Below are 24,931 nucleotides of genomic sequence, written 5' to 3'. Positions count from 1 at the left end.
GAATCCAAACTATAAAACAAGCTCGGAGATATTAAGAACAGATCAGCGTTTGGGGGATGGGGCGGAGGCGTTCAAAGGGTACAAACGTCCAGTTATAAGATAAATAAGTTATAGGGATGGATGTTAACGTAAAGGAAAAGACATTAGCTCACATAATCGTCTGAAGATTAAGCAGATCCCCTCATCAATGCCATAGTTTCCGATCTTTCTGAAGAAGAACACTGCAGACCTTGTAGGAGGAACATCTGTTTTCGAAACACGGATGTTGCGATTGGCAATGATATTTGGGGGACATGCGTCTTCCCGGCTCACCACCCAGGGACGGACAGCTCCGTCCTCCTCACCTGGGTCTCTGGCTTCCAGCTTCGGTGCCGGAGCACCGACAGGATCCCGTGTGGCCGAACCGAACACCTGCGCCGTCGACCCGCCTCTTGGGGCCTGACCCAGCCCAGCGGACCGCGTGCTCCACGACTGAGACCCCGTTCCCGCGCCCCCCTCCCCAGCCAGCCTTCGAGGGGGCCAGGCAGGGATCTGCCTTCGCCCCAACCCAGCGGCTCTTCCCTGGGGGTGTTAGGGAGACACCGGCACCACGGGGTGCGGAGGCACAGGGAGACGTCCACCGTGCCCGGGGCTGGGCGCTGGAAAGGCCGAGGACAAGTGCCAGCGATGCTCGACCTCTCCCCGCTCCTGGGCACAAACCACCAGGGTCCGGGCACGCAAACACCTGTGTACTTGCTGGTCTGACAGAGAAGCAGGTGCAATTCCGATTCCTTCCCAGCAGAAGGCTATTGTGCTCAGTGGCCTTTTCTGTTCTCTTTTTTTTTGGGGGGGGGGGGGGCGTGCGCCTAGCGGAACCGAACCGGGACTCTCTGGTCCGCAGGCCGAGGCGGAGTGTCCTTTTCTATCGGACACTCTCAGGGACAAGCGGCCAGGCCCTGACTGAATAGGTGTTTATCGCAGGTTTTAGATGCTTGGGCAACACTGAACACTGAGGATCCGGTGCCTTCAGCTGTTCAGCGGCCAGGTAGGTGGTCTCGGCAACTTTGGAAATCTCAGCCAACGCTGCGCCCCCCCAGACCCCCCATCGCGGCCCCGCCCCTTCAGGTCCCCCCAACCCCGCGTGCCCGCCTCCTCGCCCCGGCCCCGCCCCTCGCCCTACTGCGGTCCCGCCCTTCAGATCCCACCGCCCCGTCCCCGCCTCCTCGCCCCGGCCCCGCCCCTCGCCCCGGCCCCGCCCCCTGCTGCGGTCCAGCCCACGTCTGGCTCCTCCCCCACACGCTATAGACCCACTTCCGCCCCGAAGGCCGCGGGGGCCTCGAGTCCTGCCGCCTGTGGCGTCGTCCGAGCTGCCTGAGTGAAATGCGGCCGCCCGTGCGGCGCGTGAGAAGCCCCCAGTGCCGCACCGTCCGCACGGGCCTCTCGGGACGGAGACGCTCTGTCAGCCGCTCCTGCGACCCGGAGTCTCCGCCTCGACCAGCACCCGGGGCCGGCTCGTCAGGCAGCGCCGCGGACAGGCCCCGCAGGTCCCCGCGTCCGCCGACGTGGGCCGGGCGGCCGGGCTCGCGGCGGAAGCGGCGCCGAGGGAGTTGGCGTGTCCGCAGCCGGCTGCACCATGTAAGTGTCCGCCGCCCCTCGCCCGGCCCCAGCCCGCCCGCCCGGCCGGCCTGACGCTCCCGCTCTCTCCCGCAGGTCGAAGGTGTCCTTCAAGATCACGCTCACGTCCGACCCGCGGCTGCCCTACAAAGTGTGAGTATCCGCCGCGCGCCCGGCCGCCTGCACCCCCGCCGTCTCCGGGGCCCCCATCCCACCCGGCGGCCTGCACCCCCGCCGTCTCCGGGGCCCCCGTCCCACCCGGGCGCCCCTTCGAGGGCCCGCCCTCCGCCGCGCACCCGGCGGCCTGCACCCCCGCCGTCTCCGGGGCCCCCGTCCCGCCCGGCCGCCTGCACCCCCGCCGTCTCCGGGCCCCCCGTCCCACCCGGCCGCCTGCACCCCCGCCGTCTCCGGGGCCCCCGTCCCGCCCGGCCGCCTGCACCCCCGCCGTCTCCGGGGCCCCCCGTCCCACCCGGCCGCCTGCACCCCCGCCGTCTCCGGGGCCCCCCGTCCCACCCGGGCGGCCCTCCGAGGGCCCGCCCTCCGCCGCGCACCCGGCGGCCTGCACCCCCGCCGTCTCCGGGGTCCCCCGTCCCACCCGGCCGCCTGCACCCCCGCCGTCTCCGGGGCCCCCCGTCCCACCCGGCCGCCTGCACCCCCGCCGTCTCCGGGGCCCCCCGTCCCACCCGGCCGCCTGCACCCCCCGCCGTCTCCGGGGCCCCGTCCCGCCCGGGCGCCCCTCCGAGGGCCCGCTCTTCGCCGCGCGGGGCGGCTGCGGAGCGAACCTTGCTGTGGGGCCGGGGGGCCGGGGGGCCGGGCGCGCGGGGGGCCGGCCCCGGACAGCCCGTGGCGCCCGGCTGGAAAGGCCTCTGCGCGTCCGGACGACGCCCCGGCGCCGATCCCGAGGTCCACGTTGGTCGCGGCCACGCCGCTGGCCCTCGCGTGTGACGGATGCCCGGCCCGGCCGTCGGCGCGTCCTGAGCCCGAAATCGTAGCCTCGCGGAGCCGGGATGTAGGAAGAGGGATGAGGGGAGACGGGACACGCAGAAACGGGGCAGTTTCTTCACGCGGGGCCCTTCCTTGTCCTCGAGCAGTCAGCGTGGGTCCAGCCTGGGCCTCCGGCCCGGATCCTCCGCCTGGTCTGTTACCTGGTTGCGCTCAGCGCGGTTAAGCAGGACGCGGCTGGGGGCGCAGCGAGGGCCGGGTCCGCGATGGAACGTCCGTGTACAAAGTATCACTGAGTTGATACATAGTTGCGTCTGGACCTCCTGGAACTGTAGCAGCTGTCAGCAGTCGCTGTGATTCAGCGCTTGGCGGGCCATGTGACCTCCCGCTTTGTCCTCTGATTGGTTTATCTCCAGGGGGCTCTCCTCACCTGCTCCAGTAACTGCTCCCCTTGTAAAATGTCATTTTTTTAAGTGCTCTCTGAGGGATGGGCACATTCTCTTCTCACAGCTGACTTACTCTAACGTTTCTTCTTTAAAAATGTTTCTTTTAGGTCATGGATTAGACTGCTTTTTAAATTTTTCCTCTCCCCCATGCCTCACCCAGCTTCTTCTCCTTAGCCAGCCTAAGGCCATAGTCTGAGCGGGAGGGAGATAGTCTCTCACATCAGTGTGAGAGATGCACGGAGTGGTTGCCACCCACACGACCCCAACCAGGGCCGGGGACGAACTGCAACGGAGATACTTGACCTTAGCGGGAACCGAACCTGGGACTCTCTGGTCCACCGGCCTCCGCTCTAATCTAACCGCTTAGCCTTTAAATCACTCTCTTGCAAACAGTCCACTCTGGTATCCCCCACCCCTCCCGTGTGTTTTGTTCCAAGCACTTGGTGAGACACCAACCCTGAGCTCAGCCACTGTGTTCTCTGCACATAGCTGAAGGTACCTGGAGAACATTGCACAAGTAGGCGGATAAGTTTTACATAAAGTTAATGAGTATGTTCAGCAGTAGCCAACACTGCTACATTTCCCATGCTTGCTTATTTTCCTCTTTATTCTCTGAAAGGATGTTTAAACAGATTTATCTTCACACTTAGCACAATTCCTTTCCTTGTTTCTTTCAAGCAATCAGAGGAAAATTCTGTCGTCTTTCCATCACCTCTATAAAGCTACTGCTATATCTGTAAATCTGTCATTTCTGTCTACAGTCTTGTTGGAGTGGAAAACATCAGTGACTTTACTCGTGAAAAGCCAATTGTGCGACTTAGGCTCTGCATTCTACCTGTTTCAGTCTTCTCAATATTAAAGCAAAGTCCAAGGTCACCCTTTCTTCATTTTTTATTTCTCCCTTTATACTGGATAATTCTCATTAATATGTAAATTAGGAGGGAAAAAAAGATGGAGCAGGATGAAGAGAGAAAGGACAGGGTAGGACAGCATCAGTATCTAAGAGTGGCTGGAACATTGTACCAGTTCAGTTAATATGGGTGACTGGATGGATTTAATAGGCGTGCATGTTGTTTAGTGTGCATGTAGTTTGTGTGTGTAATCTATAAATGGGTGTGTGTGTGTATAAAATAAGCATAATTTATGTATCTATGTATGTAAACTTAATTGTGCTGTTTCCTTTTCAAAGTAAATAGGAACTAGTACTTGGGTATTACTAAAAGCAACTCTTTTAAGATACGTGGGAAAACATGCTTTAATTTATAAACATACTTTGGTAGAGAAACATCCTTTGACTTTCTAACGTTACTGATAGTTGAATTCTAGGAAGGATGTTTCAGTTCTAAATTTATTCTGGGCAATGTCAGAGTTTTCATTGGTTTGTTTTGTTTGTTGGTCTAGTCTCTGTTGGTACTGCTACTAGGTTGTAGAAATGTTGAAACCAGACATTCTCTTCTATGTAAAGGAAGAGTTGAAGACACCTTTGTCTCTTTCAGTCTGACTCAGCGTTTCCGCACTTCCCACCGCTTCTCCCTTCTCTCTGCCACCGTCCTTTACCCGAGCCTTAGCCTGGTCCCTAAACTGACAAGCTCCTCTTTTAATCCTCCCGCTCCTACACACGTTGGTTTCTCTGCGGGAGTGCAGTCCACTCCCTGGCAGACAAAACCCTTTAATACTCAAAGTTTTACCTCTGAAGATTTCTGTAACTGTCTGGGGAGTTCATTTCATCCTCCTCTAGTTTCCTATAGAAACTTTGTTCTTACTCTTTATAACAACACTCATGTCATAGTTACATTTATATATAATATATGTTTGAAAAAAAGATTTTGCCAGTAATTTATTTTAAAAATTCGCTTTTAAGCCCTGGCCGGTTTGGCTCAGTGGTTAGAGCGTTGGCCTGCGGTCCAGAGAGACCCAGGTTCGGTTCCCACTAAGGGCACGTCTCTCGGATGCAGTTTGTCCCCGGCTCTGGTTGGGTCGTGCTGGTGGCAGCCACTCGATGTGTCCCTTTCACGTCGATGTTTCTCTCTCTCTCTCTCCCTTCCTCTCTCTCCCTCCCACTCTATATGAACAAAAAATGGAAAAAATGTCCTCAGATGAGGATAAAAAAAAAATTTATAAAAATTTACATAATAGTTCCCATTTTTTTTCAAAACGACAGTATAATGTAGAAGGTTATTTTACAAATGATGTGACTGACAAACACAATTCAAACTGAGATAAAGTCTTGGGAGTCATAATAACTCCCAAGTTTCTCTGTAATTTTCTGCCACATAGAATTTGCACTAAAAAATATTTTCATTGTATGCTTTATTGAATTTTCTTTGGATAGTTTCACCAATGTAATGTACAAGTCGAAGTTTATTTTAAAGACTATCAGTATGACGTTTAGTCATGTGTCACAAAGAAGTTTCCAGTCTTCATTTAAAGAGTAAATTGAAACTCTTTAAGATTTTAGAAGTTGTCCTTTTGAGGATGAATCTCAGGATCTAAACTGAATGTAATGCAAAATAATTGCAGTTCTGCTCCTTACTTTGTAAACTCTCACATTGCCAACCTAACTAGATAGTTTTTAAACAAATGACTACCCTTTAGAATTCCCCCCTACCCCCCAGGAAAGTAAAGAAAGGTAAACACAATGATAACTATTCTTACTTTTTAGTTGTAATTTGGAGGAGTAGGATTGGGGGGCGAAGAAATCTGGTCCCGCTTACCGAAGTCATAGTAACGCACGTGTCAGACACTCAGCACCTCGTGCGCCAGGGAATGGGGTCTGCGTGGGGAAGTGCTGCGGCCTGGAAGTCGGTGTGGAAACATGAAGGGATAATGAAACGACGGAAAAGTTTCAAAGAAAAATGCTAGTTTGTCTTTTTTCCTGCTGTGAAAAAGAATCTGTTTTTCTGTCTTTAATGATTGTGATTCATTTTTACTGTAGGACTATTATATTTTTTATTTTATTTTTTGTTATCTCCTTCTATGCCTTTTAACTGTTTTTTGGGGAGGGTATATCATGATAATGTCAGGATTTATTTGTTTTTAGTTTTAGTTTTTAAATTGGAAAATTTATACATTGTCATTTATCAGCAATCTGTAATACACTTGACATTGTACAAGTCAGTAATAAAATCATTCATTACTCCAAAATGTTATTTCAGGTTGTATTAAGCCCTTTATCTAATGATGGTATCAACGTTTTGTGGGAAACAACTTTACATTTTGCTGTTTCACACTTGTCCTCTACCTGGTCTACTCGTCTAGACTTGACTATTTCCACTGTACAGAAAGGGTCGTGAAAGAGTCTCGATCCTGCGCTGCTTCCCAGAGCCCTCTCACAGTGACAGTGACCGTGACACTCCTGCCTTGAGGAGAGAGGTGTTTGCTCCATGTCTCTGAATCTGTTTTGTGTGGTAGTTTATTTTGTTCATTATATTCTACATATAAGTGAGGTCATTTGATACTGACTGGTTTATTTTACTTAGCATAGCAGACTGCCAGATCTCAGAGGGAGGGGAGGAGGAACTAGAAGAGATTAACCAGAGACTTCATATGCACATGTGCATAGCCCTAGGACACACAAATAGTGCCTGTGGGGGTGGAGTGGGGGTGGAGGGGGTCAGTGGGGGAAAAAGGGGGATGGACATCAGTAATACTTTCAACAATAAAGATAAATTTTAAGAAAAGATAAAAAGAGCCCTGGCCGGTTTGGCTCAGCGGTTAGAGCGTTGGCCTGCGGTCCGGAGAGACCCGGGTTCGGTTCCCGCTAAGGGCACGTACCTCGGTTGCAGTTTGTCCCCGGCCCTGGTTGGTCGTGCGGGTGGCAGCCACTCGATGTGTTCCTTTCACATCGATGTTTCCCTCTCTCTCTCTTCCTCTCTCTCCCTCCCACTCTATCTGTACAAGAAATGGAAAAATATCCTCGGGTGAGGATAAAAAAAAAAAAAAAAAAGAAAAGATAAAAAGATATATCACTCTGAACACAGAATGAAAAGGTGTCCGGGCAAGCAGTGGTCAAGTCTACTGAAGACGAGAGAGAGAGTCCACTTTTTGGAATTCATCTCTGGAAACAAGCAGCACCCCATGTGCTAGACCTATTTGTATCCAAATATTAAAGATATATAAACCTGCACCTGTGTAGATTGTTGCTGTTTGAGTGGAGCTGTGGGCAGCATCTCAGCTATAAGGCTAGTCGCCTATTTTTTTTTTTTTAATCTTTATTGTTGGATGTAAAATGTATTACAGATGTTCCACATTTTTCCCCCATTGACCCCCTCCTCCCCACTCCCGCCCCCCTCCCACCTTTTCCCACACTATTGTCTGTGTCCATTGGTTATGCATTTAAGTTCTTTGGTTTATTTCTCCCCACCCCAACCCCTTTCCCTTTGAGGTTTGTCAGTCTAGCAATGAATTTGTGCTTCTTAATCCCTTCACCTTTTTCACTCATTCCCCCAACCCCCTTCCCAACTGGCAACCAACAAAATGTTCTCTGTATCTGTGAGAATGTTTCTGTTCTACCTGTTCATTTTGTTTGTAGATTCCATTGTTGATAGATATGTATTCATTGCCATTTTGTTTGTTCGTACATTTTATCTTTTTCTTCAAAAAGACCCTTGATCATTTCATATAATAACGGTTTGGTAGTGATGAACTCCTTTAACTTTTTCTTGTCTGGGAAAGTTTTTATATGTCCATCGATTCTAAATGACAGCTTTGCAGGATAGAGTAATCTTGGTTGTAGGTTCTTGCTTTTCATCACTCTGAATATTTCTTGCCACTCCCTTCTGGCCTGCAAAGTTTCTGTTGAGAAATCAGCTGACAGCCTAATGGGGACTCCCTTGTATGTAACTAGCTGCTGTTTTATTTTTTAATTGAAGAGTTCAGTAATGTGCAGTCAGAATACACAGTCTTCAGACTAAAGACAGACTTGCTTAGGTGTGCTAAAATTGCTAATATGAGGAGCAAAGGGCTTTAAAAGAGCTTTTAAAACATTGTTTTTGGTTTTTCTTGCAGACTCAGTGTTCCGGAAAGTACCCCTTTCACAGCAGTTCTAAAGTTTGCAGCAGAAGAAGTAAGTGTAGACGTTGAAACAGCCTATGTAGAATGCAGATCGGCGGCGTGTCTCAATCTTTGAACTGTGCATGCACTTTTAACGCACTTCCTGTGGGTTTATTACTAGGTTAATAAAATAAAAAAATTAAGCTTTATTAACAGATATAAATAGAATGAAAGTTAAGACTTACTGACAGATACAGGAAGAATGAATTCAACAAATTGACATGTTTTCAGTGCAGCCATCTACAATTATAGGGGAATTTTTTATTGAAATTGACAAGGTTCAATGATATGTACATATAAAATTTTTTTTCTTTATTGCTTTCAGAGAGGGAGAGAGAGAGAGAGACATCGATGAGAGAGAACATGATTGGCCGCCTCCTGCACGCCCCCCCACTGAGGATGGAGCCCACAACCTGGGCGTGTGCCCTGACCAGGAATCGAACCAGTGACCTCTGGGTGTTTGGGTCGATGCTCAACCACACTGGCCGGGCCATAATTGTCTTTTAGAAGTGCCTGGTTTTTTTAAAAAAAATATGTTGGTTTTCTGTTTTTAAGAGAGAAGAATTTTCTATTCAAAATTGTCATCATTTGAAGCGACTCTTTGGACATGACAGAGAAGAGTAGCTTGGGTAGAGATGGCCCTGATGTGACCCAGGGACTCGGGTTCCTGTCGTGGACGTGTCATTCATGTCTGTGTCATTCATGTCTGTGTCATTCATGTCTGTGTCATTCATGTCTGTGTCATTCATGTCTGTGTCATTCATGTCTGTGTCATTCATGTCTGTGGCATTCATGTCTGTGGCATTCATGTCTGTGTCATTCATGTCTGTGGCATTCATGTCTGTGTCATTCATGTCTGTGTCATTCATGTCTGTGTCATTCATGTCTGTGGCATTCATGTCTGTGGCATTCATGTCTGTGGCATTCATGTCTGTGGCATTCATGTCTGTGGCATTCATGTCTGTGGCATTCATGTCTGTGTCATTCATGTCTGTGTCATTCATGTCTGTGTCATTCATGTCTGTGTCATTCATGTCTGTGTCATTCATGTCTGTGGCATTCATGTCTGTGGCATTCATGTCTGTGGCATTCATGTCTGTGTCATTCATGTCTGTGGCATTCATGTCTGTGTCATTCATGTCTGTGTCATTCATGTCTGTGTCATTCATGTCTGTGGCATTCATGTCTGTGTCATTCATGTCTGTGTCATTCATGTCTGTGTCATTCATGTCTGTGTCATTCATGTCTGTGTCATTCATGTCTGTGGCATTCATGTCTGTGGCATTCATGTCTGTGGCATTCATGTCTGTGTCATTCATGTCTGTGGCATTCATGTCTGTGTCATTCATGTCTGTGTCATTCATGTCTGTGTCATTCATGTCTGTGTCATTCATGTCTGTGTCATTCATGTCTGTGGCATTCATGTCTGTGGCATTCATGTCTGTGGCATTCATGTCTGTGTCATTCATGTCTGTGGCATTCATGTCTGTGTCATTCATGTCTGTGTCATTCATGTCTGTGGCATTCATGTCTGTGGCATTCATGTCTGTGGCATTCATGTCTGTGGCATTCATGTCTGTGTCATTCATGTCTGTGGCATTCATGTCTGTGGCACAGGCGGGCCTCTCGGTTTCTCCCTGAAAGTCTTGATCTGGAAAATGGGAATATATAGTTAATGCCTGTCCTTTCTGTCTGGTTAATTGATTTTGAATAAAAATGTAATAGGATTTACTAAAGTATACTGTAAAATTAAAAGTGCTGTACTGGTACAGAGTAACTCAAATACAAATATTTTGGTTCAGAATCTTCAGAAAAGTTGATAATTATGGAAAAATAATTTTAGTGAAATAAGAAACTAGCTTAACCTATACTCCTTTATATAAGTGTTCAATGGAAAGAAACAATTCATCAGCACTCACATCCCCTCAGAGACTATTGTCAGGACCACTGACATCACTTATCATTCAGCATTAAACCGAAAAATAGTGGTACATATTTCATAGTCAGTTTTTATCTATTTTTCATGTAGAGAGAATAAATAAAAATAAATGGGAAACAAATCGAATATAGCATAATCTTTATTTTTTGCTCCATAGATCACTTGCAAGAAATATACCTGGTCTGGGACATAGCAGATCCACAGATTCTAATTTAAGAAATTGATCTGCATTTATATATAATGCAATAATTTATTTATAACAAATATTTAATAATTTATTATTACATAATTTATACTATATATCTTTCTGTTTTGCAGTATGTGTGTTATAGGGCAGAGGCATGGATGTCATCTTGCTCTTGCATTGGATCCGAACATCCTAACACGTGCAGTAGGAAGTTAGCAAACTTCACACAGTGTACTGGTTAAAATTTTAATACAGCTTATGGTCATTGTGAGTCATGGGTGTCACACTTTAGAAAGGTTATGATTTTCCGTCAACAGAAGGCCTTTCACGTGATGACACTGTAGAATCTTTGGGAACAGGAGTTGACTTAACAAACGAAAGAGTCTATGGATTTAAGTCCCTAGTAAAATCTCTTAATAAAAACAGTAAGACAGTTTCCCGGTACATGACTGGGTTAATTTAAGTAGTGAGTTGTCAGAGCCTGAGAAGAGCCTCTTAATGTCATAAATTATAAGAGTTAAGGAATCTGAGGATGAAAATTGAGGAACATAAAGTATACTTTGCATCCAACTGAAAAATTGTTAGTAATTTGACAAAAGTAGTAGTTAATATATTTTACTTTACTAGAGATGCTTCCCCAAATTTTAGCTTAACTATTACCTTCTGGAAAAGTGGTGTCAGCAGTCGCTTTTGATTTTTAATGTTCATAAATATGTTGCCACTCTTTGGGTTTGGCTAAGAAAAAAACTTACCTTAAAATGGACATATTCTAAGAATAAGACATACTCAGTAGGGTGGCTAGAAACTTTGCAATATTCAAGTTTTGGAAATCTGACATGTCCTATAATTTGCATATTTGATCAGTTTTACAACCTCAAATTAATTTTTGAAGTTATTTTAAATTAGATTTATTTAAAATCCTTATATTTTTGAAGGAACATTAACAACTAAGAATGTACTATATAGACAGTGAAATTATTTATTAGGTACATAATTCTATAACAAGTAATTGTTCTTATGCATAATTCAATATTTATTTTAAAAAGGGACTTTTCAGTTTACAAATTAAAATAAGCTTTCAGTAGTTTTCCTCAACTATGCACATGTGACCATTATGAAACCAAGAGCAGTGTTTCCCGGAGTGTTTCCTGGAGTCTGCAGCCCCCAGGAGGAAACAGCTCCATGACAAACGGATCAGTGGCGAAGAAGTATGGGAAATACTTCGGTCACTATTTTCTTCTTGAAGTTGAATAAGCTGTATTAGCAGCATATTTAAAATTTTTAAAAAGAGCTCAACTATAATATCTTTACAACTTGTCCATTGCCTAGAAGTGCATAGTAAATATTTGTTGGAAAATTAATGAACTATGAAGACATGACTATACTATACTGCTGGTCTTTAGAGCGCGAAAATAGTTCTATCTTTTAGCTACCAATAAGTTTTATATCACATTTTATTGATTTAGAAAACACACCTTATTACAACATCCCTAAAAGTAGGTCAGTGGAGTCTTCACTACCACTGTTAGCCATGTGGCAATTGTCCTCACCTGCACATACTTGAATTCAGTTACTACTTCCTGGTGGCATAATTAGAGTATTTCCATCCGTGAGGTTTAAGTCAACAGTGCGTTAAAGGAGAATTTGAGGAAGGACTATTAGCCTCGGTTGGCCTCCCATTAAACACAGCAGAGCATTTATTTGAACTTACTATTTCTACAAAGACATTTTAGGAATGTTCTAAGCGATCTTTTTGCTTTTATTTTTGCTTATGAAAGGAAGTTGTGTATGATGAAAGCAACATGTCTAAGTCTGAAAGAGTAAACATTGCTTGGGTCATAGATTCATTGATAGTGTTGTGTGTGTGTGTGTGTTTTGTGCATTTTGCAATTCATGGTATGTTAGATACAGTGAAATGTTGTATTTAGAGGACAGTATTCTCAAAAATAAAGCAAATTACAATAACAGTGTTTTTTGTGATGTTACTTGTCCTGAAAGAAAAGTTACATTTTAGAATTATCTGTACACCGTTCTTGGTAAGCTAAGTATCTTTTATAGAGTATGTGTGTTTATAAGATTTGTTTTCTTTTTCTCCCGTTTAGTTTAAAGTTCCTGCAGCCACAAGTGCAATTATTACCAATGGTAAGAATTCATTTTAAAAGAAGTGAAATTAAATAATTTAACTTGATGGTAAAAAGCCCAAAATTTATATCAGCATTAATGATATGCATAATTGTAAATACTCAAGGTTATTGTTCATAATTAGCTTTTTTCAGATCATTTATGCTTCTTGGTATAGTTTAGCATTTGTAATATCTTATATCCTTATCACTTCTTGCCAGGTTATTACTGAAACTAACTTATTTACCAAGCTGTTCTTTTTTTTTTCAAAATAAATTATATTGATAAATGTTTTTAGATTTAGGAGTTTAGCAGGAACGCGCCGTTGCTCCACTTTGTGACGAAGTGGATGCTTCCTGATGAAGCCTGTTCCTGTGTGCTTGCAGAGCGAGGGTTTGTCCGCGAGATGTGTCAGCTAGAGTCAGCTAGCGCTATGAGAAAATACCGAAATAGCGATGAACAAAGTTGGTAGTGAGGGTGAAACCCTGTTTTTCAAGAATACAGAGTAATAATTATGGTTGCTAGTGAGTGGGTATCTGTGCAGTTAGGAGAGGCTGTGAAGATGGCTTTAGTGGTGTGGCGTAGTTTAGATATAACAGTTTCTCATTCTGAAACGTTCTGCGCGCTGTCGCACTGAAGCACTGACGTGTTTCTCCGCGCAGAAGAAAGCTAGCCCACTTTGTAGAAAGCTTTAGATTCGTGGGTACTCTGTACACGCGTATCAAGCGTCAGTGGAACTTGCATTAGACGACTGTGGGCTCCGCTGGCCTTGTGACCGTGCTGCCGGGGCAGTGACCGAGGGCGTAGCTGAGGGGTGTTCCCGGGCAGAGCATGATAGAGTTCTAGAGTTCTTTGTCGTCAGCCTTGTCAGGATTGCCGCACCGACAGATGTTCCTGTCCAATCCAGCATGTGTGTGAATGCACACTAGTCATAGGTCTCAGCAGATCATTTACCTGGAAGGCTGTCACTCATGTTCTTGGATTTAAATGGTTTGGCTTGTGCCTGTATACACAGCAGCACTGTTTTGGCCAATCTCTTATTACTAGTGAACATTTTAGCTTTAGAAAATAACAGATGGTTTTATGATTTGTATTCTAGATGGGATAGGAATAAATCCTGCCCAGACCGCTGGTGAGTATCTGTCTGAAGCTCATGGAGATGTGTGTGGGTGGGGCTGTATTTGTCAGTTGATACTAAATAATTATTTCTAATTGGACCGAGTGGGATATGACCAGAAAATAGCTGTTGTTTTAGGGATTATAGACCAGTCTTTACTTATGTGTCTGAATAATAAATTTTTTCATTATGTGCATCAGTTACGTATGCTTTTGGCTACACAAAGAAACCCAGACTAGTAAACATTAAAGATACTAACACATAACAAAAGTCTGAAGGTAAGATAGTGCTCTTATGGGAAGAACGGTTTTGACCTGCTTCCTAAGGTTGCCGCAAGGCAGCCCCCGGGAGGTGCCGCAAGGCAGCCCCCGGGAGGTGCCGCAAGGCAGCCCCGGTGAAGTGCCGCAAGGCAGCCCCCGGGAGGTGCCGCAAGGCAGCCCCGGTGAAGTGCCGCAAGGCAGCCCCCGTGGAGTGCCGCAAGGCAGCCCCCGTGGAGTGCCGCAAGGCAGCCCCCGGGAGGTGCCGCAAGGCAGCCCCCGTGGAGTGCCGCAAGGCAGCCCCCGGGAGGTGCCGCAAGGCAGCCCCCGTGGAGTGCCGCAAGGCAGCCCCCGTGGAGTGCCGCAAGGCAGCCCCCGTGGAGTGCCGCAAGGCAGCCCCCGGGAGGTGCCGCAAGGCAGCCCCGGTGAAGTGCCGCAAGGCAGCCCCCGGGAGGTGCCGCAAGGCAGCCCCCGTGGAGTGCCGCAAGGCAGCCCCCGTGGAGTGCCGCAAGGCAGCCCCCGTGGAGTGCCGCAAGGCAGCCCCCGTGGAGTGCCGCAAGGCAGCCCCGGTGAAGTGCCGCAAGGCAGCCCCCGGGAGGTGCCGCAAGGCAGCCCCCGTGGAGTGCCGCAAGGCAGCCCCGGTGAAGTGCCGCAAGGCAGCCCCGGTGAAGTGCCGCAAGGCAGCCCCCGGGAGGTGCCGCAAGGCAGCCCCGGTGGAGTGCCGCAAGGCAGCCCCCGTGGAGTGCCGCAAGGCAGCCCCGGTGAAGTGCCGCAAGGCAGCCCCGGTGAAGTGCCGCAAGGCAGCCCCCGGGAGGTGCCGCAAGGCAGCCCCGGTGGAGTGCCGCAAGGCAGCCCCCGTGGAGTGCCGCAAGGCAGCCCCGGTGAAGTGCCGCCCCTTGCTTTGCCCAGAGTGGTACCCGTTGCCCAGAGTGCGCGCTGTTGCTGGAGAGAACTGGGGAGTTTCAGGGGCTCCGCCCACTCGGGTGCGGAGCGAACACTCAGCGAGAAAGCGGCTAACCCTAAACTTCAACAGGCAGCTTTATGTTCTTAAATGTACCCTTTGGGGCCTATGTAAGATATTTTGAAATTAGCGTCTGTAATCTAGTGAACCTCAGTCTTGAGCAGTATTTATGTTTACTAAAGTACTTCTGTCTTAAACAAAACTATGTTTTCCTCATAGATCTTGGGGTTCAAATTCATATAGAAAATGAAGAGGGATTTGAAATTGTACACTTTTAAAATTTAAATCAGTTGTTTTGAGTATATTGTAAATGTTATTAAATTGGAAAAGTTATTCATTGAAAATTATGAGGCAATTTTATAGTATAGACACCTTTAAATTTAGGATTAAAGGTTTGTTCTCACTCTGGACATGCTCAGTTCACATCAGCTGAGTCCTGCCCACTGTGAACACGCGTGTCCTTGGGCACCGAGTGCGGCTCACAGCCCCGTGACTGAAGCAGACCAGGCTCCAGGCTTTTGTCACGTGTGGATGAGATTCATTGTTTTTCTGTCCTCAGACAGTTTACTGTGCACTACAGCAAGTGTTGATGGTCAGATTGACCTACATTGTGGTTTGCTGAATGTGTTAGCAGTTTTGTGGCTAATGTTCTTATTTAAAATTTGCAGACATATCGTTGGGTTGTGAGGATGAGGTGGAATAGGAACAAGGCTTAAAAAGCATGGAATTGGGTTCTGATGATGTTTGTGCTTTTGTACCTACTTACTTTATAGTACTTTGTTTTTCTTTTTTTAACAATGTTACTTATTATATATAATTGTTGATATTTTTAAACACCTAACTTTATGTTTTGTTTGTTTGTGTAGGAAATGTTTTTCTAAAGCATGGTTCCGAGCTGCGAATTATTCCTAGAGATCGTGTTGGAAGTTGTTAATATCCTCTACTTAAATTACCTTTCAAAATAAATACTGGTATTGTTGTAACACTGAAGTCAGGCATTTAAAATACTGTGAAAGCACCAATAATTGATGAAATAATGAAAGGCGACCCTGTCCCTTCTTGTCCCCACTCTTCGTGTGAGGAGGGAACGCTGTGCAGAGGCACCGCTGCTGCAGAAGCTCCTCTTCCCTCCCAGCTCAGCACGCGCAGCTCACGCACGGGGCGCAGCTCACTCCCGGGGCGCGGGGCACCAGCTGCAGCTGCGTTTATTCCTCTGAGAACATTCGGAAGATTAAATGTATTGAATATTTCTATTTGGCTTTAGGTTAAAATTTAAAAAACATTATCAATCATACATGGCAGGTTACTTGACAGGACCTGATTTGCAGAATCAAAAATAGTTGAATTCTTAATTATATGTTGTTTATGATAAGGGATACAGATACATCAATGAATACTTAACGGTCTCAACTTTTTATCATTTAAGTGTATTTTAAGTTTCAGGCTTCATGTGTTCATACAAATTTTAATTTAATCTCAAGAGCCAAAAATGGAATTTTTTATATGGCCCTGTGTAAAATTGCTGTCCCTCACCAGCGCTGTGATGGGACCCTGCGGAATCCGGCACTTGTCACGGTAGAACTGGAGACCGGGAGGTCCCTGCCAGCTGCGCACTGAGGCAGGGAGTCTCAGGAACTTTGTCTTTCTGAAGATGGTATTTCTGATCGCATTCAGGACTGAAGTCACAGCAAAGGTTAAGACGGCGCTCACGGGAAATGCTGGTTAACAATACTCACCCAACATGTAATAAGCAAGCATTAAGATTAGTGAAGTGAATAAGAAGCCAGGACAGAAGATGGGGAAGCCCAGGTGACCAGGCCTCATCGGGAGGGAAGCAGAAGAGACGCCGGAAAGCCAGCCGGGCAGGCAGACCCGAGGCTGGGCTGGGAGGGCCGCAGGGGGCCCGGACGCGCCGGAGCAGCAGAAGGCAGTCGGCAGTCGGGGAAAGCAGAGTACAGGCCCTTTCAACATACACATCTCAGAATTCCCTTTAATATTCATAACGGATGGTTTTATTGCCCTTACAGAGGAAATCGATATCTATTCAAATCTTGAGAAATGAAATGAGGGCCCGTAGTGGTTCGGAATCAGGGCTCAGGGTGCTGCTGTGTTTAGATGGCTAGCTCTCCGCCCAGGCCGTGTGTGTCCTGCTCCTTCTGGGCCGGAGATGCAGTGGGCTTTCGATGGTCCTGCTGCAGTGTGCACGAGTCAGATCTCCGACCAGTTTCCGTCTGTGTCTCAGCATCTTCCCTGTCATAGGCCTCGGTTCATTATGGAAGAAATAGGGAATGTACAATCAGCATCTGCAGTGTGCACGAGTCAGATCTCGGACCAGTTTCCGTCTGTGTCTCAGCATCTTCCCTGTCATAGGCCCTCGGTTCATTATGGAAGAAATAGGGAATGTACCAATCGGCATCTGAAGGGTGACATTGGTAGTTAAGTTTAAGAAATTAATCAGATATCGTTTATATATTTGATAAGTGAACAGCAGAATTCCGAATTTGTAAAAGGAAGAAAAAAATATTTTTGAGGTAGAAGTGTACTTCTGTTGTTTGAGAATTTTTTTTACTTTTATAAACGAAATTTGATGCTCAAACATCCCCTGGCCCTTAACAATAGTAAGCCTCATTTAACCAGAAATCTATGAATACCCATTCCCTGAGTGTTTTGTTTTAGATTTTCTACTTCTGTTTCTAGCACAAAATCTGCCTGCTTTGTTACAGAATAAGTTTATGATGGATGTCCTGTACCATAATGTAATTTGTTTGATATTTTTGGTTTTGAAAATTTTATTGTTCTTAAAGAATTAGACATTTTGTTACTAAATAAACGTGACCTGTAAGTTCTTTGTGCAGCGTGTTTTGAAGTGTTCGGTTCAGATGCGTTATTGGCTCTGTTTTATGAAGTCACTTTGTTTACCATGAAGCATATTTTCTCTCATTTTATTATTAAAGCTTTTAATTAGCACACCTGTTAAGCCAGTGAATAAGAAAAGCAAAAAAAAAAAAAAATTGGGCAAAGGTGATTAGTGGCCATAAAAAAGATTATGTATTTCCAAATGCCAGCCTTATTTCAGGGGGAAAAGAGGTGATAGTGATCGTCCAGGCTAGTCAATTCCAAGCCTGTGTGGTTATGAGTCACTTAGAGAATTGAAAATACAGATTTCTGGAAACTACCCCTGAAGTTCTGATTCATTAAATCTGGAATAATGTACAAAATCTCTGTTTATAAAAAGCCATCCTGGTGAGCTCTGCTGTGTAGCTGGGTTTCAGAATAAGTTAAATGGTTTTGCTGTTTCAGTGAACAAAATGAAGTCTGAGGAGTCAAACAGAAGAACCTAGAATATGTGGCAGAATCTTGGCAAGTATCCATTCCGCTGCTCGTTCTCTAGCTGAGTGCAAAATGCTGCCTGACACTGTTTCACTGACTTGTGTAAAGCTTCCTTTTAAAGGGTTTCAGACTTAGATTTTTTGGATATTTTGATTCTTAAAATTAATTATTTGAAAGAAAAGGCAATGGGAAGAAACTGAGTCTGTGTAAGTTCCCCTTCCCCAAATTAAGATATTAAAAGTACCTTTTACCTAAGGATCATGAAATATTTGTGACATGGAAGCATCAATATACTTTAGTGGACTAATTCTAAGTAAGCTCACTTGAATGTTCTCAAATCTATTTATAAAACTGAAAATTACATGCATAAATTATATATGTATGTGAGCATATGTTTGTGGTTTATGTATGTATGTGATTTATGTATGTAATACATGTACGAATTTTGTATAGATATGAATTGTATATATAATTCTTCCAAAATAAATGTGTTGAACATCTATGTGTCTAGTATTTTGATATATTCACTTATTCTCCATAGTAATGCCAAATTATTGTCATTTTACAGAAGAGAAAAGAGGCTTACTGTGGAAGTCTTAATACTGGGAGAACTTGCAGTGTCTTTATAGCATACTAGAACTGTATTGAATAGTAAATATAAAACAAATGTATAAGGCTTAAATCGTCATTTAAGAGTACTGCATATGTATATGTGTGAGTATGAATATGATCATGAATAGTAATAGTATTCCTTTATACACACATATTGTTGGCAATATTATAGATGTTCTCCATTTTCCCCACTTTATCCCCCTCCACCCAGCCCCTACCCCACCCCAGGGCTTGACCATACTGTTGTCTGTGTCCATGGGCTGTGACATATAAATATATAAGTTCTTGCCCTGAGCATCGGCCTGCAGACCAGGGAGTCCTGGGTTTGGTTCCCGCTAGGGGCATGTACCACTCAATAAATAAATGAAGTTCTGTTTTCTGGTACTTTGTTTTTTCTTCTATTTTTCTTTTTTGTTTTTTTAATTAATTTTTGTTACAGATGTTTCTCCTTTTCCCCCCACTGGTTCCCCCCTCCCGCTCCCTCCATGCCTTGTCCCCATTTGTTGTCCATATCCATTGTCCATGCACACATGCATATAAGTTCTGTGGTTTATCTCTCCCCCACCACCCCCTCTTGTGGGGATTGTCAGTCTGGACCTCACTTCCGGGTATCTGGGACTACCCCATTCCTCAGACTGTTACGTTCATTATATTCCACAAATAAGTGAGATCATATGATACTTGTTTTTCTCTGTTTGGCTTGTTTCACTTAGGATGATACTTTCCAGGTCCCTCCATGTAGTCTCATGGGATAAGAGATCTTTCTTTCTTACAGCTGCATAGTATTCCTTTGTGTATATGTACCACAGCTTTTTCATCCATTCATCTACTGATGGACACTTGTGCTGTTTCCAGATCTTAACTATTGTAAATAGTGCTCCTACAAACATGGGGGTACATATATTCTTTCTGATTGGTGTTTCAGGCTTCTTAGGGTATATTCCTAGAAGCGGGATCACTGGGTCAAATGGAAGTTCACTTTTTAATTTTTTGAGGAAACACCATATTGTTTTCCATAGTGGCTGCACCAGTCTGCATTCCCACCAGCAGTGTACTAGAGTCCCCTTTTCTCCACACCCTCACCAACACTTGTTGTTTGATGATTTGTTGATGGCGGCCATTCTGACAGGTGTGAGGTGATACCTAATTGTTTTAATTTGTGTCTATCTGGTGATTAGTGATATTGATCATTTCTTATATGTCTCTTAGTTATTTGTATGTCCTGTTTGTAGAGGTGTCTATTCAGCTCCTGTGCCCATTTTATAATTGGGTTCTTTGTCTTCCTTTTGTTGAGTTGTATGAGTACTCTATATATTTTGGAAATTAACCCCTTATCTTATGTATCATTGGCAATGATGTTCTCTCATACAGTGGGTTGCCTTTCCATTTTGATGGTGGTTTCTTTTGCTGTGCAGAAGCTTTTTAGTTTGATGTAGTCCCATGTGTTCATTTTTTCCTTTGTTTCTGTTGCCTTTGGTGATGTATCAGTGAAAATTCTGCTGTGTATGATGTTCGAAAGTTTGTTGCCTACATTTTCTTCTAAAATTTTTATGGATTCACGGGTCATATTTAAGTGTTCTATCCATTTTGAGTTTATTTTTATGTATGGTGTAATTTGATGGGCTAGTTTCAGTTTTTTGCATATAGCTGTCCAATTTTCCCAACACCATTTATTAAACAGGCTGTCTTTACTCCATTTTATGCTTTTGCCTCCTTGTCAAGTATTAATTGGGCATAGTGTCTTGGGTCCATTTCTGGGTTTTCAGTTCTGTTCCACTGGTCTATATGCCTGTTCTTGTGCCAGTACCAGGCTGTTTTGATTACAGTCACTTTGTAGTATATCTGCTACCTAGTATTGGGATCCCACCTACTTTGTCCTTCTTTTTCAAGATTGCTGTGGCTATTTGGGATCTTTTTTGGTTAGATATGAACTTTTGAAGTATTTGTTCTAGTTCTGTGAAATATGTCATTGATATTTTGATGGGGATTGCATTGAATCTGTACATTGCTTTGGGTAATATGTACATTTTAATTATGGTAATTCTTCCAATCCATGAACAAGGTATATGCTTCCACTTTTTTAAATCTTCCTCTATTTATTTATTTTTTTCAATTACCTGAAGTTTCCTGCAAATAGATCCTTTATTTCTTTGGTTAAGTTTATTCCTAGGTATCTTAATTATTTTACGACAATGGTAAATGGGATTGTTTTTTCAGTTTCTCTTTCTGTGAGATCATCATTGGTGTATAAGAATACTATCTATTTCTTGATGTTAATTTCGTATCCTGCTACTTTGCCAAATTCATTTATTAAGTCGAGTAGATTTTTGATGGCTTCTCTAGGGTTTTCTATGTATAATATGTCATCTGCAAATAATGACAGTTTTACTTCCTCCTTTACAGTTTGTATCCCTTTTATTTTTCCTTCATGTCTGATTGCTGTGGCTATGAATTCCAGTACTATGTTAAGTAAGAGTGGCGAAAGTAGGCATCCCTGTCTTGTTCCTGTTCTTAAGGGAAATTATTTTAGTTTCTGCCCATTGAGTATGATGTTGGCTGTAGGTCTTTCAGATATGGCCTTTATTATGTTGAGATATGATCCCTCTATTCCCACATTGCTGAGTGTTTTTATCAGAAATGGACGCTGGATTTTGTCGAATGCTTTTTCAGCATCTATTGATAAGATCATGTGGTTTTCATTCTTCATTTTGTTTATGTGGTGTATCACATTTATTGATTTGCAAATATTGTACCAGCCTTGCATCCCTGGAACGAATCCCACTTGGTCATGGTGAATAATTTTTTTGATGTTTTGCTAGATTCGATTTGCTAGTATTTTGTTCAGGATTTTGGCGTCTATGTTCATCAGTGATATTGGCCTGTAGTTTTCTTTCTTTGTAGTGTCGTTTTTTGGTTTTGGAATTAGAATTATGCTGGCCTCATAAAATGAGTTTGGAAGTCTTCCTTCTTCTTGAATTTTTTGATATAGTTTGAGGAGAATAATTGTTCTTTTTTGAATGTTCGGTAAAACTACCCTGTCAAGCCATCCGGGCCTGAGCTTTTGTTTGCTGGGAGAGTCTTGATTACCTCTTCAATTTCCTTAGTTGTTATTGGTCTGTTCAAGTTTTCTGTCTCTTCCAGGTCCAGTTTTGGGAGACAGTGTGTTTCTAGAAATTTGTGCATTTTGCTTAGATTGTCGAATATGTTGCCATATAATAGTTCATAGTAGTTGTTAATGATACTTTGTATTTCTATGGTGTCAGTTAATACTTTTCTTTCAATTCTAATTTTGTGTATTTGGGTTCTCTCTCTTTGTTTCTTGGTGAGTCTCGCTAAGGGTCCATCAATCTTGTTGATCTTTTTGAAAAACCAGCTCTTTGTTTCATTGATCCTTTGAATTTTTTTTTTTTTTTGTGGACTCTATGTCGTTTATTTCTGCTCTGATCTTTACTATTTCCTTCCTTCTCCTTGCTCTGGGGTTTTCTTTTTGTTTGCTCTCTAATTCTTTAAGTTGTAAGATTAGATAGTCTATTAGAGATGTTTCTTGTTTTTTGAGGTAGGCCTATACTGCTATGAACTTCCCTCTCAGAACTGCTTTTGCTGCATCGCATAGATTATGTGTTGTGTGTTCATTTTCATTGGTTGCCAGGATGTTTTTAATTCTTCCTTGACCTCCAAGGTAACCCATTCATTGTTTAATAACATGTTAGTTAGCCTCCGTGTATTCAAATGTTTGCATGTTTTTGTTGCAATTTTTTCTGGTGACATGCCATTGTGATCTGAGAAGATACTTGATATGATTTCAGTCTTCTTGAACTTGTAGAGATTTAGTTTGTGTCCTATCATGTGGTCTATCTTTGAGAATGTCCCATGTGCACTTGAGAAGAATGTGAATTTTGTAGTTTGGGGTGTAATTCTCTGTAGATATCTGTTAAATTCATTTGGTCTAGTTCTTCATTTAGAGTCTCTGTTTCCTTGCTAAATCTTGGTCTAGAGGATCTAACCAGTGATATCAGCAGGGTGTTGAAGTCCCCTGCTATGATTGTATTGCTGTCTATTTTTCATTTGAAGTCCTCCAGAAGATTTTTAATATATTTGGGTGCTTCTGTATTGGGTGCATATATGTTCATAAAGGTTATATCTTCCTGTCGGATGGATCCTTTCAATATAATGTGGTGGCCTTGTTTGTCTCTAGTTATGGCCTTCATTTTTAAATCTATTTTATCAGATATGAATATTGCTACCCTAGCTTTTTTTTTGCTTTTCATTTGCTTGGAAGATTTTTTTCCATCTCTTCACTTTCAACCTATGTGAGTCTTTTGTTGTGAGGTGGGTTTTTTTGTAAACAACATACAGATTAGCCATGCTTTCTCATCCAATCAGCTACTCTGTGTCTTTTTAATGGAGCATTCAGTCCATTTACCTTTATCGATATGTACTTATTTATTGCCATTTTTGTTTAGTTTAGTTATATTTTTCTTCAGTCCTGTTAACATTTCTCGCAGTGCTGGTTTAATGCTAATGTATTCCCTTTGTCTTTTTTGTGTGGTAAGCTCTTTATTTGACCTTCTATTTTGAATGATAGCCTTGCTGGGTAGAGTAGTCTTGGATTCAGATCCTTGTTTTTCATGACCTTGATTACGTCATGCCATTCCCTTCTGGCCTGTAGTATTTCTGTTGAGAAGTCAGCTGAGAGCCTTATGGGATTTCCTTTGTAGGTAACCTGTTGCTTATCTCTTTCTGCTTTTAGGATTCTTTCTTTGTATTTAATTTTTGGCATTTTGATTACTATGTGTCTTCGTGTGGGCCTGTTTGGGTTCTTCTTACTTACTTACTTACTTGGGGCTCTCTGTGCTTCCTGAACTTGAATGCCTTCTTCCTTCACCAAATTAGGGAAGTTTTCTGTCACTATTTGTTCAAATATATTCTCTAACCCTTGCTTATTTTCTTCTTCTTCAGGGACTCCTATGATGCGAATATTATTACGTTTCCAGTTGTCTCACAGTTCTCTTATGCTGTCTTCCTGTTTTTTTTTTAATAATTTTTTTTTTTTTTATCCTCATCCGAGGACATTTTTCCATTTTTTGTACAGACAGAGTGGGAGGGAGAGAGAGGAAGAGAGAGAGAGGGAAACATCGATGTGAAAGGGACACATCGAGTGGCTGCCACCCGCACGACCAACCAGGGCCGGGGACAAACTGCAACCGAGGTACGCGCCCTCAGCGGGAACCAAACCCGGGTCTCTCCGGACCGCAGGCAGACGCTCTAACTGCTGAGCCAAACCGGCCAGGGCTGTCTTCCTGTTTTTTAATTGTTTTTTCCTTTTGGTTTTCTGATTGCTTGATTTTTTTCTACCCTGTCTTCTAATTCACTGATCCGGTCCTCAGCTTTCTCTTCTCTGCTCTTTAGACCTTCCAATATGTTCTTTATTTCTGATGTGTCATTCTTGATTTCTTCTTGGTGGTTTTTAATTTCCAATTGGTTGATTTTCAACATCTCTCTGTCCTTACTCATGCTGTTGAGCTTCCTCAAGATCATGGCTCTGAATTCTAGCTCTATTAACTTGATCCACATTTATCTCATCTTCGGTAGAGGTCTTTTGTTCTTTCATTTGGCTTTTGTTTCTGTGTTTCACCATTATGGCTATCACAGTGGGCTTTGGAGCCTGCCAAATTTTCCCTGAGGGTGCTGGAATTCTGCTGTTTGTGGCTCCCTCTCCTGGGTTTGGATGAGCAAAGGGAGGACCCACATTAAACACCACTGTCAAGTCTTACTTTCCTGGTTAGAGTTGCTAGCCCAGTAATGGTACAGTTATCCTCTAGCTTTTTGCCTGGAGGCTATCAGCAGTGATTACTTGAAGAGCCTTGGCTCCTCAGTTGAGTGAAAAACTCCCTCTGGTCCTCAGAGTAAGGGGATTTCCCAAGGGTGGGGCTGATGCTAGTTGTTAGTGAGTCTCAATTTGCATTTCAATGGCCCACCTGGTCTGGTTGAATCTCCTAGGGAGGGGCCACCACCTCTCTCCCGAGCCTGGGAAGGAGCAAGATGACCACGGTCCTGAGTGACCGCAACTCAGCAAAAGCTCTGAGCCCCCTCCAAATCCCGAGTGTCCCGACACAGTTCCAGTCCAGTCCGCCCTCCCTCTGCCGCAGCCCAAGGTGAGTGGCTCTGGCTATTTTAGCCTCTGTCCCGGCTCTGCGCTGTGGGGCCGCCTGGGAGTGTAACCCGAGGGCGCTGCTCCCAGCTAAGGCCTCTGCTGTCTGTGGGCTCCCAGCCCCCCCCTCACACCTTTGCATTCCTACCAAGATCGAGTCAGTGTCCCTGGTTATATGATCCTCCCAAGCTGCTTTTCTGTTGCTTTTTCCAGTCAATTTGTC

The 24,931-nt window shown here is 44.1% G+C and overlaps 1 protein-coding gene across 2 annotated transcripts; it reads left to right on the top strand.

Annotated features, from left to right (window-relative positions):
* The first annotated feature begins 1,553 nt into the window (after window positions 1–1,553).
* Window positions 1,554–18,301, top strand: UFM1 (ubiquitin fold modifier 1). Of its 2 annotated transcripts, none has more exons than XM_036250434.1 (6): window positions 1,554–1,614; window positions 1,690–1,746; window positions 7,989–8,046; window positions 12,262–12,301; window positions 13,380–13,412; window positions 17,916–18,301. In XM_036250434.1, coding segments are annotated over exons 1-6 (231 nt in total). In that variant the 5' UTR covers window positions 1,554–1,612; the 3' UTR covers window positions 17,957–18,301. The 2 variants fall into 2 exon arrangements, with proteins under 2 accessions (XP_036106327.1, XP_036106326.1); XM_036250433.1 differs by lacking the exon at window positions 17,916–18,301 and adding an exon at window positions 15,482–15,822.
* The last annotated feature ends 6,630 nt before the right edge of the window (window positions 18,302–24,931 follow it).

The sequence above is a fragment of the Molossus molossus genome, unplaced genomic scaffold (genome assembly GCF_014108415.1).
Source record: "Molossus molossus isolate mMolMol1 unplaced genomic scaffold, mMolMol1.p scaffold_m16_p_9, whole genome shotgun sequence".
In the NCBI taxonomy this organism is placed as follows: domain Eukaryota; kingdom Metazoa; phylum Chordata; class Mammalia; order Chiroptera; family Molossidae; genus Molossus; species Molossus molossus.
The sequence above is the reverse complement of the archived record's forward strand: the minus strand, read 5'-3'. Positions and strand labels throughout refer to the sequence as shown.

Bases quoted from the DNA above. Each gene is read 5' to 3' on its own strand.
- UFM1 (XM_036250433.1), top strand. The intron at 1,747-7,988 runs GTGAGTATCCGC...TTTTTCTTGCAG, and splicing joins CCGCGGCTGCCCTACAAAGT to ACTCAGTGTTCCGGAAAGTA. The intron at 13,413-15,481 runs GTGAGTATCTGT...TTGTTTGTGTAG, and splicing joins AAATCCTGCCCAGACCGCTG to GAAATGTTTTTCTAAAGCAT.